This window comes from Staurois parvus, unplaced genomic scaffold, assembly GCF_062004578.1.
Source record: "Staurois parvus isolate SC_StPar_1 unplaced genomic scaffold, SC_StPar_1.0 ptg000884l, whole genome shotgun sequence".
Taxonomy (NCBI): domain Eukaryota; kingdom Metazoa; phylum Chordata; class Amphibia; order Anura; family Ranidae; genus Staurois; species Staurois parvus.
In genome coordinates this window covers 1316157-1332150 of record NW_028318680.1, presented here as the reverse complement: position 1 = coordinate 1332150, position 15994 = coordinate 1316157, and the positions used below count along the sequence as shown (strand labels likewise).

The window sequence follows — 15994 nt, the reverse complement described above, 5'->3', positions numbered from 1 at the left end:
AATCATATTGGCACATTTATAGTGCAGTGCTATTTTATTTTAAAATGGGAACAGCAATCAATCAGTCCAGATTGATTTTTCAAGCATGGCTAAATATATTTGTGACAAATGACAAATACTTTTGTCAGTCACAAGCATTTATTTGGCCTTGTTACTAACTAAACTGGATTCTGTAGGGCAACCTTTATGAGCTGTAAGCAAAAGTTCATTAGCAATGAAGCTCATTTAGGAGGTGTTATGTTCATATTAGAAAGAAACGTGTTTTTGCACCATACAGCACATTGGCTAGAAACAAGAAAAGTTATCTAAGTGTTACCATATCGAAGCCTCCTGGCCCTGCTTTAAATATACAGCTTACAAAGAACTGACTTTCACATGCAATTGGCATTAATACAAGCAATATGGCTTTCATTGCCTAATAAAAACTGACTGCCTGTGCAATCTCTGAAGGATCCTGAAAAGAAGCCAGAGTTAAAAGTTTAGAGAAGAACATAATTTGGATTATACAGCCAAATAGGTGTGAAAACTGGAAATAAATTGCACATGGGCCCTTCATCTAATAGAACACATTGGATATTATCATGAAAAAAAAAAGAAAATGGAAGAGCTCATTGCATAAATATTATGTTTAACTCTTATCCAAGAGCTTTGTCACTTTCTTAGAGTACATTAAGTATGCTTTTTGTCAAAAATGTACACAATAGGTGTGTTCTTGTTCTTATTTTGAGGACACTTTAGTCTTTTTTTGTACTAACTCGAATGTACATTTTCTACTCATGTTAGCAGCTGGTTTTGGATGTTCAGTCATTTTTGGCTTTAAATGAGAGCAATCTGGCAGTTTTTTTAGCAGTTTGTCCTCAGTTGCACTGTCCTTCTAGACCAATCTCAGGCAACAAAACAAGAAACCCTTTTTCTAGGATGCTAAATATAAAGTAGACATTATTATCTATGTAAAACACTTTTATTAGCATTATTGGATTATTATGTAGAACTCTTAGGAATAAATCATAACTGGCTATTTTATATGACAAATGTGGTAGTGTAAAGTATAATAGTTTACTGTGGCCAATAATGTTTCTGTCCAATGATCCCCTAAAGCGTACCTAACCCCCAAACAAAAAATGTAATGTATTGTAGTTTACCAGTTCTTATATAAAAGGCTGCATTTGTTTTCTTTTAATGCTTTTTTCACCTTGTAATCCTGTGAATACTCTTACTGTTGCTGCATGTCTATACTCATTTTTCCATTGTATCCCTGGAGGAAGCCATGGTTGTCACACAGGCTGGACTTCAAACATGTCTGCCTTTGTTCATTTAGATTACATGGTGGATTCATGAGACTAGTAGCCTACAGGATAAAGATAAGGCTGTTTGTGTTTTCCTTTAAACTGACGAGCAGAGGCAAGAACACTGCAATTCTAGCATGATCAACAGAAATTTTCTTCTAATTGATGAAAAAGTTCATAGCATGAAAAGTGAAAACTATTGCAGCCACTACTTCTAAGGACTGGTAAGATATTCCAAACACTGTAATTTTGACTGGATTTTTCCTATATACCTCAAAAAAATGTCTTCATATGGAATGTTTAGTCACCCTATTTAAGATATTCCTCCTACTGTATGTTCACCAAAGTGTGTGAAATGTGAGACCTAGAGCATACCACATGGGAAAATAATTCCATAGATCACAGTCTAATAGAAAATGCTTTTTTTTTCCATGTCTCAACATTTCCTCCTTCCAATGTCACATAAATTGACAAGCCCTAATATTTCTTACTCCACATCTAAAATTATATTTTAGGTTGAAAAGTTTAAATTTCTGTCAGCTGATTGTTGTTTTTCTTTACTCTATTGGGGACAATCAAACTCCTCAATTCCTTTGGTTTTCAAAAAAAATAACTTGGGTCTTTCTAAGAGAACTTTTGTCAGAATGGGGTCTTCTAAATGGATTTTCCAGTGTTTGTTAATAATGTTCTTAATAACAAAGCCCAATTATTTATTGAGCACCAAACATGGTTAATGTATTGCAAGGGTCAGATTACTACTCGTCAAGCTGTGCTTTAATAAGAGTTTCAGCCCATGGCAGGGCAGAACAAGAAATACATTATTTTTAGCCCCCTGACCTGTTTGTTGTATGGCACTGTTTTCCTCAAGACAAAAACATCATAGTCCCAGTCCCATCTACTGGACTGGCTCTCCTATGCTGTGTACACATAAAAAGAAATTCAGCCAGTTCACCAGGAATCTCTCTGTGTGTAGCCCACTCTGTTCAACAGAAGTCAATCATAAGACCAGCTTTTGTTGACTGGTCCTGCTAGAAAAGTACTATTCGGTCAGCCACTGCAGCACTGATCAGTGTGTTCTAACAGGGGGAGGAGTCCCCGATGCCAGAATACAATAGCACATACAGTATCAGGGAAGATCCCTGTATTCACATCGCTTGTGTGGATACAGCAATCTGTTTTTTTTTTTCATTCAGCCCTCTTGTTGAAAAACTTCAGCAACTTCCAGGCTTGGACAATTCTGTTCCAGGTCTCAAATTATTTGTACACTTTCCCAGCACCCCCCTGTGCAATCTTCCCACAGGGATTGGCTGAGGCAGTATAAATATTTATGCTGCGCTTTTGCCTTACTCCACACCTATGTTCCAGAACCACCCAGATGGTTCTAGAAGGCAGGAGGAGTAATCAAACCTGCAGACTGTGAAACACAGAACACACTTAAACAATCACAAACAGTCACACTGATTACAGGTAGTCAAACTAAATTTACCTAATTGTAGCACCTATCTAGGAGGGTGCTATACAATTCAGATGCACAGATCTATTCAGACTGTCTCTGGGTATTGCCAGTCTCCAACTCATTCCTATCAGATATTGGTCAGGTTTAGGTGCCTGTCTGTTAAGGCCAAGCAGGCCTGGATGGCTCACAGCATGTCCTCGCACACACTGGGGTTGATTTACTAAGGCAACTACGTTGTTCCTTTGCAAGGGAAGTTGCACTTTGCAAGGGAACCCAGAGCTTAGTGAATATGGTTAAGTTTCACTTTGCAAAGAATACCCAATCATGTGCTAGGTAAAAAAAAACCTGCATTTTTGCTTGCACACAATTGGATGATGGAAGTCGTTCATTGAGCTCTGGGGAAAAAGTCCTTGCAAAGTGCAGATTCCTGTGTAAGGTGAATAGCCTACTTGCCTTTGGGAAATAGACCCAAGTATCTCAGCAACAACTGTCTCCACTGGAGCCCTGACAGACTGCAGGCTCTTCCCATTTACAGGAAAAATTGACCTGTGTCTACAAGGAATCCACTCCTGAGCGGCCTCTTCTGATTGCTCAGGCACCCTTTCGCTGCCAAAACTCCAAGCTTACTGAATTTTCAGTGCTTCATCCACAGTATATATAGACTTGTAGGGAAGATTTTTATTGTCAATAATTTACTGCTACTTCAGAAAGCCCACAGTTTATACAACAGTATATCACACTTCAACCATGAACCCTGATAACCACCAGGGCCAAGAACAAATTAATCCTTCAATTAGGACTTAGTGAATACAGTGACTTTACATATTTGCTCAGTTACTTTGGGACTCAATAATGACATGTAGGGCAATTATAAGTCCCAAAACAAACAAATTTTTGTATTTTTAGATTTATTTAATTCATAGGTAGTGTTTAATATTTGCTCTAGATTGCATTTCAGCACCTGCATGTAAAGTGTTTTCTTGTTTACACATTAATATTAATACAAATTAATAGCTAAGTCTTAATATGCTAATAAATATAGAACTGTTAGCATGATAATTAATACATTTAGATTATACCATCAATTTCTTGTCCTCTTGGAAGTATGCATCTACAAACATCTTGCCAACAGCATACGGAAGTGCGTTTTCAATATAATTTACACATCTGTCCCATCGAGCTGCCAAAGAATTTGTTCCCAAGAGAACCTGCATTATGAAGAAATTAGACACTTAATATTCCTAAATGATTAAAAGACAGTTTCAGTAGTTCTATGACACGTCATGCTATTGTAAATGTATAACGATGGGTCAGTGCTGATTTTTATTTGTTGTAAAGGTACATTGCTCATCCTAATTTAAAGTGTATTCCTGACTGTATAAAATAATAATAAAAAAAAAAAAAAAAACATAATCAGCAAATTTCTACAATACATGCAAATACATGTATTTCTGCAATACATGTTTTGTCTTTTCATTACCTTACACATACTAAAAGATACCTGTTGATTCTGCCAAAAATCCAGTAAGTTCCCTTTTTCTGCAGTGAGCGAATGGCTCTGCCTCTGCTGCACTGAAAACTCAAACGGTTTTGTCAGTTCTCCACTGATGAACCACAGAACATTTCCGCTTCTTCTGTAATCCAACAGGGGAAAACTCAAATGGGACTGACAAAACTGCTTGGCATTTCAGGGTAGCAGAGGCAGTGAGCAGAATTTAAGAAGCTCAATGGATTTCTATTGGAATAAACAGATAATCTTTTATTCTGCAGTGTTTTATGAGACAAAACGCAAAAAAGTATGCTGCATGTTTTTTGTTCACATACACTTCAGGGCAGCCAAAAGGTGTAATAAAATAAAGAAAAGCCATTTAAGTAGCCTTTATAAACGGAGTCAGGCATGAAATGGTATTCTGTAAAGCCTGTACATGTATGGTTATAAAAGGCTTAGTAAAATGTACTCATGATCAGTAAAGGCTGTTTTCATAGTCTATAGAAAGCAAATTAAAAAAGTAAAATGTCAAAAAAGCAAAAAATAAAAAAAACAAACTGACAATCAATACAAATACTGACAAAAACATAAAACATGCATTGGAGGTAGGCACATGCCATTATCCCACACTTAAAGGAAAAATTCACCTTTTAACAAAATATAATAAATGCACATATTTTTGCAGGTAAAGAAATGTGCATTTATTTTTTTTTTGTTTCTGGAGCCTCGAAAGCAGTGGTCTCCAAACTGCGGCCCTTTGCTTGCTTTTATCCAGCCCTTGGGGCATTATTCCCTCCACCATCAGCAATAGTGGGGCATAGTTCCCGCCACTGACACTAACAATGGGGCACTGTCCCTTCCACTAACACCAATAATGGTGCATTATTCATCCCACTGACACCAATGATGGGGCACTATTCCTTCCACTGACAACAATAATGAGGCATTATTCCTCTCACTGACACCAATGATAGGGCACTATTTCTCCTACTGACACTAATGATAGGGCACTATTCCTCCCACTGACACCAATGATGGGGCACTATTTCTCCCACTGACAACCAATGATGGGGCACTATTTCTCCCACTGACACCAATGATGTGGCACTTTTCCTCCCACTGACACCAATGATGGGGCATTATTCCTCCCACTGAAACCAATGATAGGGCACTATTCCTTCTACTGACCCAATGATGGGGCACTATTCCTCCCACTGACACCAATGATGGGGCACCATTCCTCCCACTGATGCCAACAATGGGACACTATTCCTCAGCTGATACCAACAATGAGAAACTATTCCTCCCATTGATACCAGTGATGGGGAAGTGAATCTCCCATTAATACCAATGCTGAGGCATTGTTTACGCCCACTGATGCCAGGACATTTTCTTCTCCCATTGGCCACAATCTGGCCCCCCCTAAAGTCTGAAGGACAGTAAATTGACTCGTTTATAAAGTTTGGAGACCCCTGCTCTAAAGCATTGCACCAGTGATTAGCAGATCGCTGGTGTTATGCAGGACTCCCTTTGACCTGTCAGAACATCTGCTTGCTTGTGCATCCCAAATGGCCAAACAGATATTTACTGACATGAAGAATCATTGAACTACCGTGGTGCTCCACAGTGCTGTGGTAGTTTATTGAGAACTACAAGCCAACAGCCGCACAGGCTGTCAGAACCTGTAGTGTTCTCATTCACAAAACACTGTGAATAAGTGATGTGGCTGGGAGGGTGGTGCCCCGCACTGCCGTGTTTTTGTTTTTTTTAATTTTGACACTTATCAGGGAAGACAAGATCCCCCACTAGCTGTCACAATGGGGATCTGAGTGGGTGCCCTGGATATGGGTGTAACATGTAACATGTTAGAAAAGGTGAATTTATTCTTTAATAGTTACAATATATTTGTTTCCTGTTAACAGGTTCAATACTGTATACTTCTGCATTGTATTTAATAAACATAGGTTAAAAAAAATCTCAGGTAATGCTTTTTGCTGCTTCAAATCTTACTTTTTCTTACCCGTGCATACTCTAGTTGTCTATACTGAAACCTTCTACTGAGATTTGAAATTCTTGAATACACAAATCTCCATATTAGATAGTTGGCAAGAGTCCTGGAAAAATAATAGACACAAAAATCAGTGTGATCTGAATATTGGTTATTTTCTTTATTTAATGTTAGTTTTTATTTATCAGCTTCTCATTGTAGGCTGCATCATATAACCCAGTGAAGAAAATAAAAAGCCTATCACTAATAATGGAAAAGTAGTAAACCGGCTCCCTTAAATATAAAAGGTTTGGAAAAGATAAATCCCTATTTAATTAAAATTATGCAAAAGTGTACATCCAAAGGCTCCAGTGTGATGGTCTAAATAAGTCCCAAATTTAGTTATTATGTGATGCACAAACCTCGTAAAGTGAAAATAAAACCTCTATGTTCCCTGACTAAGGCTGGCCATACATTATACAATTTTCTTGAGAATTTTGCTTTAGATATACCAAAAAACATATACTAAGAGGTCAAACCTAAACAACACTTTCAATTGTATCCAATTAGGCAGGCCCCTGCACTACATAGTTGAAGGTAAATCTAAAACAAATTGGGCAGAAATTGATCAGAAAATTGTACAGTGTATGGCCAGCCTAAGGCAATTCCTCCTCCATAAGTGGTTCACAGTGTAGTCAATCCGCATAGAAGTAGGAAGAGTTAGGTAAGGCCAGATTGGCAAGCTACAGACCTTTAAATTAGCAGGGACAATATTGAAACCCACACCCTCTACAATGTCTTCTCATCCCACTGTAGTACATGCAGTCTAAATGAGGGTGAAATTGCTGCTCTGAATTCATTAGGAGTGTAGCAGTGTTGCCACCTCTTACAGAAAGCTTCACAAGGTGGAATTCAATGGCATTATCAACAGGCATTTATAAAAATGTAAGTGAAAAACTACAAAGGTCCTGCACATATGTTACTACTGTGGTGTTCCTACTCCTTGGAGGTGCCTAGCACTGTGAACCATATACCCCCTTATCCAAGTGGTAATTAGTTATTTTGTGATCAATACAATGAAGTATTGTACTCTCCCTATATACATAAATACTGTGCTCTTATAATCAAAGTAAAATGTGAAAAAACATACATATGTGATAACTGATCAATACATTTATATGATAAGTATCCAGTGAAAAAACATAAAGTGAAATCAAAGTCCATTCAATATGTCCTTTATGCTTTACATAATGTAAATAAATTAGGGTCCCCCTAAACTCTGCACAGCCATTCAACACATTTTCCATACTTGCACACTTGTCAGTAAACAGTCCCCAAGCCAGTCTTTAGTTGTTTTCAATAAGGGGGTTAACAACTTGGAAGGGGTATACGGTTATACGGGATGCCCAAGGAACTATTCATTATTATAATGAATCAATTAAGTAGTCCAGGGTGAGAACTAGTTGGGTCTTGCACCTGACCACCCTCTCCCTGATTGGCTACCAGGCACCACTGTACCAGATTCTGAGTGTACTGGTTTTAGGAAATCTACTCTTGTGCACCTATGGCAAAAATGTGCTATAATCTGGGATTTTGGAGCAGAATTTTTGCTTTGCTGAGATGGGTTTCTGGATTATCAGTGCAATCACTATTTACCTTTGTTCATTTCTTACCTCTATCTTTAGTCCGTGGCTATTGGGAGTTAGTTTCTGACTCTAAGTACCTTGGTTTCTGAATAAATCAGTATTCTCTTGGATGCTATCTTATTTAGCACACTGACAGATGTTAATATGTATCTTCTGTTATGATGCAGATTGTATTTCAATTTTGTACTGTAGCACTATCTATGTAGATAGGTTTTGTTGTTTTGTTAGACAGTGGCTGGGTAGCAGCCTGGGATGAGTCCACCTGGGAGTGAGGCAGGAGTTCACCTCAGGACCAGCTGGGAGGCTCTACAGGTCAGGGCTTCTAGGGCCCTCCCACCCTTCAAGAAACTGAGAGAACTTTCTGGAAGAGGGGCGGTTGAGGGGAGGAGCCCCAGATCTGCATATTTGAGGGACCTTGGCCACTCCCCAGACAGGAGATCGGGCTTGGTGTCCGTGGACATACCTTAAATTGGGCAGAGCATGAACAGCAGAGGAGTCAGGTGGATGATGGACTGATAGAAGGCTAGGGTGTGGAGCCTGGGATGGGGCCCCAGGGAGGGGAGCCTACCTACAGGCTGGTTGCTGGACAGGAGTATCTCCACTGCCCAAAGTCTCCCAAGGAGGACATTCTGACCAGCAGGGAAGGAGCCAGCACAGTGAAAGGCCTGAAAGCAACTACAAACCCAGCGCACTGACAGGACAGAACAGTGTGAGTAATCCTACACCCCCTGGGCCAGACAAAAAATTATATAAATCTAATTTGGGTACAGTGTTGCATGACCGTGCAATTGCCAGCTAAAGTAGCGCAGTGCTAAATAGCATAAAATGGCCAGGTCATGAAGGGGGGTAAAACCTTCTGGAGCTCCAGCGATTAGTTCTACTTTAAAGTAGAAAATGGTTAGATCCTCTGCCAGGCTTAGTACTTTTTAAAACATACTGTCAGTTTATGTTTGTTTAACTGTTATATCTTTGTCTTCTTGGTATTGTGTGACTTCCTAGTGTTAAAAGACTAAATTCCTGCCTTCTTAGTCTCAAAAAGAGTTTTGTGCCACCTACTTTCACAATGCTACAGAATGTTGGAAAGATTAAGCCTGTTATTGAGGTTAGTGGCTCTAATCCTGATTTTGTGATTATAATGGCTTTTTTTATTGTTTTTCACATAGTTGAGTAATTAAAAAAGAAACACATATGTTTGAATACAGTTTTCATCTTGCTTAAGTTTATGCTGTTGTTGTTGTTGCTTATTGTTGTGATGCATTGGCAAATTGAAGTGCTGTCTCATGTTTTTCGGATTAAATGTTTTGATTGCAAAATGTTTTTTTCACCGTCCTTCAGTGCAATAATATTAATTACATCTTTCCCAGCGACATTTTCAAGTTTCAATAAGGAAGAGAATCCCCACCACTTGGTCCCTGCCATAAGCCAGCAGGGGGGGGGGGGGGGGGTCATCATTCAGAACATTCAGCTGTTTGATGACTTCTGAAAAACCCTGGTAAAGCTATTACAGCACTTAATGCTGGTTGTTTCAAATATGTAAATTATTATTTGGGGGGGGTTGTACTGCCCTGGCATTTTAGCACCACAAGAAATGTGATAGGCAGTCAGAAAGTAAGAGCTACGTAATATATATACCATAGTTTGTAGACACTATAACTTTCACACAAACCAATTAATATACATGAACTGAGATTTTTTTTACCAAAGACATGTAGCAGAATACATTTTAGCCTAAATTTATGGCAAACTTTGAGTATATTGGATATTTTTTATAACCAAAAGTGAAAAATATTGTTTTTTTTATTAATTTATAGCGCAAACATAAAAAAACGGATAGGTGATCAAATACCAGCAAAAGAAAGCTAAAGCAAAAGAAAGCTAAAGCAAAAGAAAGCTCTATTTGTGTGAAAAAAGGACATGTTTGGGTACAGCATAGCACTACCGCGCAATTACCAGTTGAAATAGCACAGCAGCTACAAACTGAGTAGAAAAGTCTGTTCCCTGCCAGCAGCTGCAGAGTGGAACCCTTGATCTTTTTTTGTGCTGAATTAGTGATCTGACATACCCCTGTTGAGTCGCACCAATAGTTCTGCTAACAGCAAGGCACTTACTTGTTTGGATAGCTCTGGCCCTGACTCAGCAGGTGGCACGTCAGACCTCTGGAGAGAGATCGCTGCTTCCACACAGAGAACAAGTGTCCCATTGTGCAGCTGCAGGGGACATATTTTCACTTAGACTGTGGCTGCTTTCTAAAGAAAAGTAACTCTAAGAAGATATTTTGTTTTGCTTCATCTGGAATGTATGATCTTATTTAAATGAAAGTTCAGTTTGGGTTTGCATTAAAGCCTTGTTACAGGATTTTATGGATAGGAATCTTTCATCTGTTTTTGCTATGTTTTACAGTATGTTAAAGCTTAAAGTGATACAAAAGGTAATTTCGTCTGTAAAATAATGCTTACCTATTGTGTGCAGTGGTTTTGCACAGTAAAGGCTGGATCCTCCTCTTCTTGGGTCCCCTACCAGCGCTTCTGGCCCCTCCTTCCTGTGGGTGTCCCCATAGCAAGCAGCTTGCTATGGGAGCACCCGAGCAAGCTGCTGCCAAGCTGCTGCTCCGTGTGTGCATTCACATGCCATGGTTGCCTCCCCCCCTTCTCTCTTTATTGGCTGACTGGCTGTGATTGACAGCAGAGAGAACCAATGGCTCCTGCTTGCTGTCTCAGCCAATGAGGAGGCAGAGACCCGGACAGCAGAGGCTCTCGTGGACATCAATGAATCGCGATGAGGCTCAGGTAAGTAATGAGACGGCTGGGGACACTGCTGTACACAGAAGGTTTTTTACCTTCATGCATAGTATGCATGAAGGTAAAAGACCTTAAGCATTTACAACCACTTTTACTCAAGAAAAAAAGGCAAATACACAAATGAAATAAACATATCAAAGTTCTTTAATTTCTGTCCACTCAGTCCAAAGAATTCCAAAGCTCTGCCACAAAACTCTGCACGGGGCAGGAGATTTAATTTCTCTCTCTGCTGCACTTTTACTTTCACTTACAGGTCTCTGGACAGCAAAAGCAGAAGCAGCAAACTGATGAGTTCATCTCTCTCTGTCACTCTGTTCTCTCCTACTATCACCTTTCTGATTTGCTGCTTGTGATGTACAAGGACTGCCAAAGGCTGATATCAAGTTTAATTAGATACTTGCAATACTTGCATTTAAAAACATTTAATGAAGCTTTTATAAGGAAAAGTTCCAATAATTTGTGCCTTTCATATCTGTGTAGAGTGTAGCTTTTATTTGGACCCTTACCTTGCCCGCACATAGTATAGAAACAAGTTTACTGAACACACTGGGGTTGAAATACTAAAGGTGAATAGACTGTGCACTTTACAAATTGCTTTAGAGATTAAATGAGAGGAAGCTTCCCTTTGCAAAGAATACCCAATCCAAAAAAACTACATTTTTGATTGCACATGATGGAAGTCAGCAGAGTTTCCCCTCATTTACAAAGCTCTGAGCAACTGCGCTTGCAAAGTGCACAGTCTGTTTGTCTTTAGTAAATCAACCCCAATGTAAGCTGTCTGTACTTACTGTACCTAACTAGCACATTCCCACTACCCAAACCTGCTGACACAGCCCTCAGAAATATCCAGTGCTTCTGGGTATGGGACACATGCCACCTACCCACCATTCCTGCAATTCAGAATTCAGTGTTTGAGGAGTCAATCACCAGACTTGTGATCCACCTAGAGGACATCATTGCCACAAACTCTACACTACAGCTAGTGCCCAATAAAGAATAATTCCCAAGAGGAGCTAATACTAGACAACAATTTTATCACCTTAAACTGAGGAGGTGGAAATTTAAAGCCATAAAACTTGTTTTATTCAGTGAAATAATGTAATTGGATGTTTTACTAAAGTAGATGATTTGAGCCTATCATTTGAATAGCCACTTCAGGCACCTCTGCCAATTGAACTACTGGTGGGCATTTTTGCGCTGACTCCTCTTACTAATTTCTTCACCTGCCTGAGAACCCTACAGAGCACCCAGTATGGGGATGCCTGAGGCATACACAGTGAGCACATTGACCCTACATGGAGACAGGTTTTCTCCACCCATGCACTAGGATTTCTGTGTGTTCCCTCCATTGCTGGGTGACCACATCCTCAACTAGTGTAAGTCCATTTACTCCACCCATGTAAGTCTTTTACTCCACCCATGCACTAGGATTTCCGTGTTTCCCTCCATTGCTGGGTGACCGCATCCTCAACTAGTGTAAGTCCATTTTGACCTTTTTTCCTTTTATTGAGGAAGCATTTTATCATTGTTTCTGAATTAATCTACTTCACTATAAGGGCTCTCCTGCTTCCCTCTCTTTTCTTTTCGGGTAGACACTCTGAGCTTTATCAGAGATACCCCTGGTCAGTCCTCAGGATCTTTCGGTCCTCAAACTACCATAATATACTAGATCCTATGAATGGAAGATTGAAGTCAGCAGACCTTCCCTTCATTTACTAAGTGCAGAGTCTGTATGCTTTTAGTAAATCAACCTCAATGTAAGCTGTCTGTACTTACCTCCCTTGTATTTCCCCACTGCCCAAAACTGCTGACAGAGGAGCCAATCACCAGACGTATAACCTATCATACACGTGGACGTGGAGAAGCTTGCTAAATTCTATGTAGCTGTTGACTTTATCAACCTTCCAATCTTCCAATCATCCACTCTGGTGGAGGATTGGAAGTTGGGGGAGTACAGGGAAAGTTAGTATGAACAGTTGACAGTGCCAGCAGTGTAGTAAACCCAGAATGGGCAAACTACAGATGTGTTTTTATCTTTATATGTTAGTTTTGTATTTTTTATACACACAGTAATAAAGTCATGTAGAGTATAATGTCACCCCATTAACAGAAATAACAAAAATGATAAATATGATGATCATGATATTTTTTGAAAATAGAACTATGGCCTCCCGTTAAAAAAATGTGTTGAAGGACTGAATTATAAGTACATGTGCACTCACAGTTTTCTCTTAGTTCCCCTGTAAAGTCCCACAAATACAGGTTGATCCTGCCATTGAAATCCACCTAATGCATCTCCTTTTAAAGGTGGCAACAATTATTCACTGCTCCTGAATTTGCAGAGTTGCCTCTCTCATGCAGGCTGAGACTACTTTCACTACAGTTTGATGTGAAGATGTTGCACACAGCATGGCTATTAGCATTGTCACTTCTGATTCAAAAGCCTGTAGCTTGTCAATGAGCACCTGGCTGCTTCCAGCCCTGCCCACAGCTTTCTACATTGACAGCACTACCTCTGTTGCTAAAAGGTGTCCTACTGTGAGCTGCTATGTCTGGAAGGGAAATCATGTAAAAGAGACATGAAAGAGAATTTTGCTCAGTTAAGGAAGGTAAATGTTTTTGTTTTAAATGTATAAGGCTTTTGTATTCCATAATAACTGGATGTGGGGGTTATTTACACTGTCAAACAGGAACCTTTTGATGTGTATTAAGGGGTCTATTTATAACAAATTTGTTGTGGAAATGTCTCATCTTTTAAAAAGCCATCATGAATAATCCCCATATTTTGTCTAATATGTGTATTTCTTATTACCGTCATTTCTAGTTAGTGGCCATAATGCGGTATTTTGCTGAAAAACCACAGTCAGGAAAATACTGCATTATGACCATTAGATGGAGCCAATGATCAGGCACATTGTATTTTTTTATATCTATTAATAGCCTCCTTAGTGTAATAATTTGCCTTTTAAATAGACATCTCCTAATGTCTTATTGCCCTCTTCTATTCTGTTAAATATATCATTGAAAGTTATATATGTTAAAAAAAAGTCTTCCTCTTGTCAGAAATCCAAAGCTGCCTCTGTCCTGTGTTCTCTGCCTGTCTTATCTCAAAGAGACTATTTAGCCCTCCATGTTTTTATCTCAGACTACAAGTCATTTAGACCCTATACTGTGGATAATAAGACATTTGGAGTGATTGGGTATTTGGGCAGGGCTGACACCACTCAGTCCACAAAAATGCTGTGTGTTGTCAGCCCACAATAGGAAATGAGTTGAGTGCAATTGTGGCAGATCAATTGGTATTTTTCTGTACTTGCAAGGCTTTAACCCTGGGTTCACACTAGCCTGCAGGCTGGTTGTCGGTGCAGGAATCACACCTGCAACCACCCCCAACCAAATTGTGCTGCTCTTGTGAGATGCGTGGGACTGCCATTTGTTCTGAATGGCACCCCCACACATCTCAGCCTGCAGAATGGGCCTAAAGGAATAAAACATGGGCAAATGTACATGTATAGCAGAGATGTACTGCAGAGATTATATATTTTTTTTTTGCCATTATATACACTTTAAATAGTAAAGTCACATATTTCTTTTCACTCTCCATTAATAATAAAATCACTCGCAACAACTAGATAACAGCTAGATAAATGTCAGTAATTTCAACGTGCTTTCCACAGAAGGTTTTGTAGCATTCTCTATAGCTGATAAATACTGATTATACAAAATATTGACCATAAAATGACCCACCGCCATATATAGAAAACACTTATTACAGAAATGACTCAGCGAACACTGTGCGTAAATGTGAAAATATGTTTATGGATGCAGCAAGGGCAAACAGTAAGGAAAGGTGAAAAGCAAGTCCCAACAGATACTGCTATTTTTTATTGTGTTTTATCCCCTGGACGGCTGGAGCAACATATACTGCTAAAGGAAAGGATTCAGCACTTCACAGGAATTCCTCTAATCCTAAATGAAATGTCTTGTATTGCTGTGAAACACATTGAATTGACATCTGACGAGATTGTGAATTTCCATTAATCTCCAGCTACTGCTAAGTGTCCTATATCCCACACCTCTTAGAGCTGTCACAAGCTACCAATCATAAATTGTTCAACGGAGCCCGGTTGTGCTTACTGCAAAAAGGAGTTTTTTATCACTTAGACATCCTATTTGTGTGTAATGAGATCTATTAATAAAAATAACAAGCTCTCCCATAAAAAGTAGCAAACAGTAATTAAGAAAAACACAAAAGCAGCCCACAAACACGTAATTTACTCCAAGCCTACAGTAATAGGCTTTCATTATTACTGTAGACTTCACAATGTTTTTAAATATTGTATATGTGAATGTGCTCAGCTTGATTTCAATCATCTTATCAACCTGTTTGAAAAATGTCTTTGTTTATAGTTTTACATTATGCATGCATATACTGTAGAGCAGACACTAAACATTGAAGCCTGAGGATGAACAGAACAGCCAGGTAATTAACATCATCTAAAAGTAGTCAGCAAGGCCAGCAATAATAAAACATTCCCATGACCAAACTGTATGAGAAATACAGGGCTGATTTTCAAAATGTGTAAAGCAACTGATACGGTAGTCATGTTTTCTTTTTTGTTCCAAAAGCTGGTTGAATGAAAAAGAAAAAAAGAATTAAATTCCCTAGCCACACATTTGAGGTTACTGTATTTGAGGAATCCATCCCACTGAGCCTTTGTATTCTGATAGTGGGAAAACTTCCTCATCATCAGTATACACTGATCAGCAATGTCAGCTATAGCCTACAGAACTGATCAAGCAGGGAAAATCCAACAGGGAGGTTGGTTGATTAGTATATTGACTGGCTGAATTTCAATCTATGAATGGGCAGTTTAACCCCTTCCTGCTGCCTTCTGGGCCTTTAAGAGGTTCTAAATGCTGGGAGGCGGAGGTGGGCATTCCGTTCATGTGACCACTGTGATTGGCAGTCACAGCAGTCACATGATCGGAAAGCTCCGGATCGCAAGTATGCATTGGGAGCTTTCCAGTACATGCCGGTTACTGTGCTGGGAGCACACAGGACACACGCTCTCAACACAGGAAAATGTTTACATAGGGGTGCATATATGCGGCCTCTCTGTATAAAAGTACCTCAGGTTGGAATTGGTTAAAGCAGACAAGAACTTATACTGTATTATAGCCTGACTCCAGGAATTACAGTAAACAAATACCTTTACAGTGCCCACTCCCTACACCTCAAGGGTTTTATGCTTGCTAACTCTAGAGGATGAGGTAGAGTACTTACCTCACTCCTGGCAAGCTCTGGAGCCCTCCTCCTTTACAGGCCCTG

General features: G+C 39.3%; 1 protein-coding gene across 1 annotated transcript in view; it reads right to left on the bottom strand.

Moving 5' to 3' along the window:
- PHEX (phosphate regulating endopeptidase X-linked) overlaps positions 1-15994 on the bottom strand; it is a 287172-nt gene that overhangs the window by 116534 nt on the left and 154644 nt on the right. The window contains exons 10-11 of the mRNA XM_089656062.1: positions 6252-6345; positions 3822-3950 (exon numbers count right to left, since the gene is read on the bottom strand). Coding sequence (XP_089512188.1) covers positions 3822-3950; positions 6252-6345 — 223 coding nt within the window. The remainder of the gene's footprint in view (positions 1-3821; positions 3951-6251; positions 6346-15994) is intronic.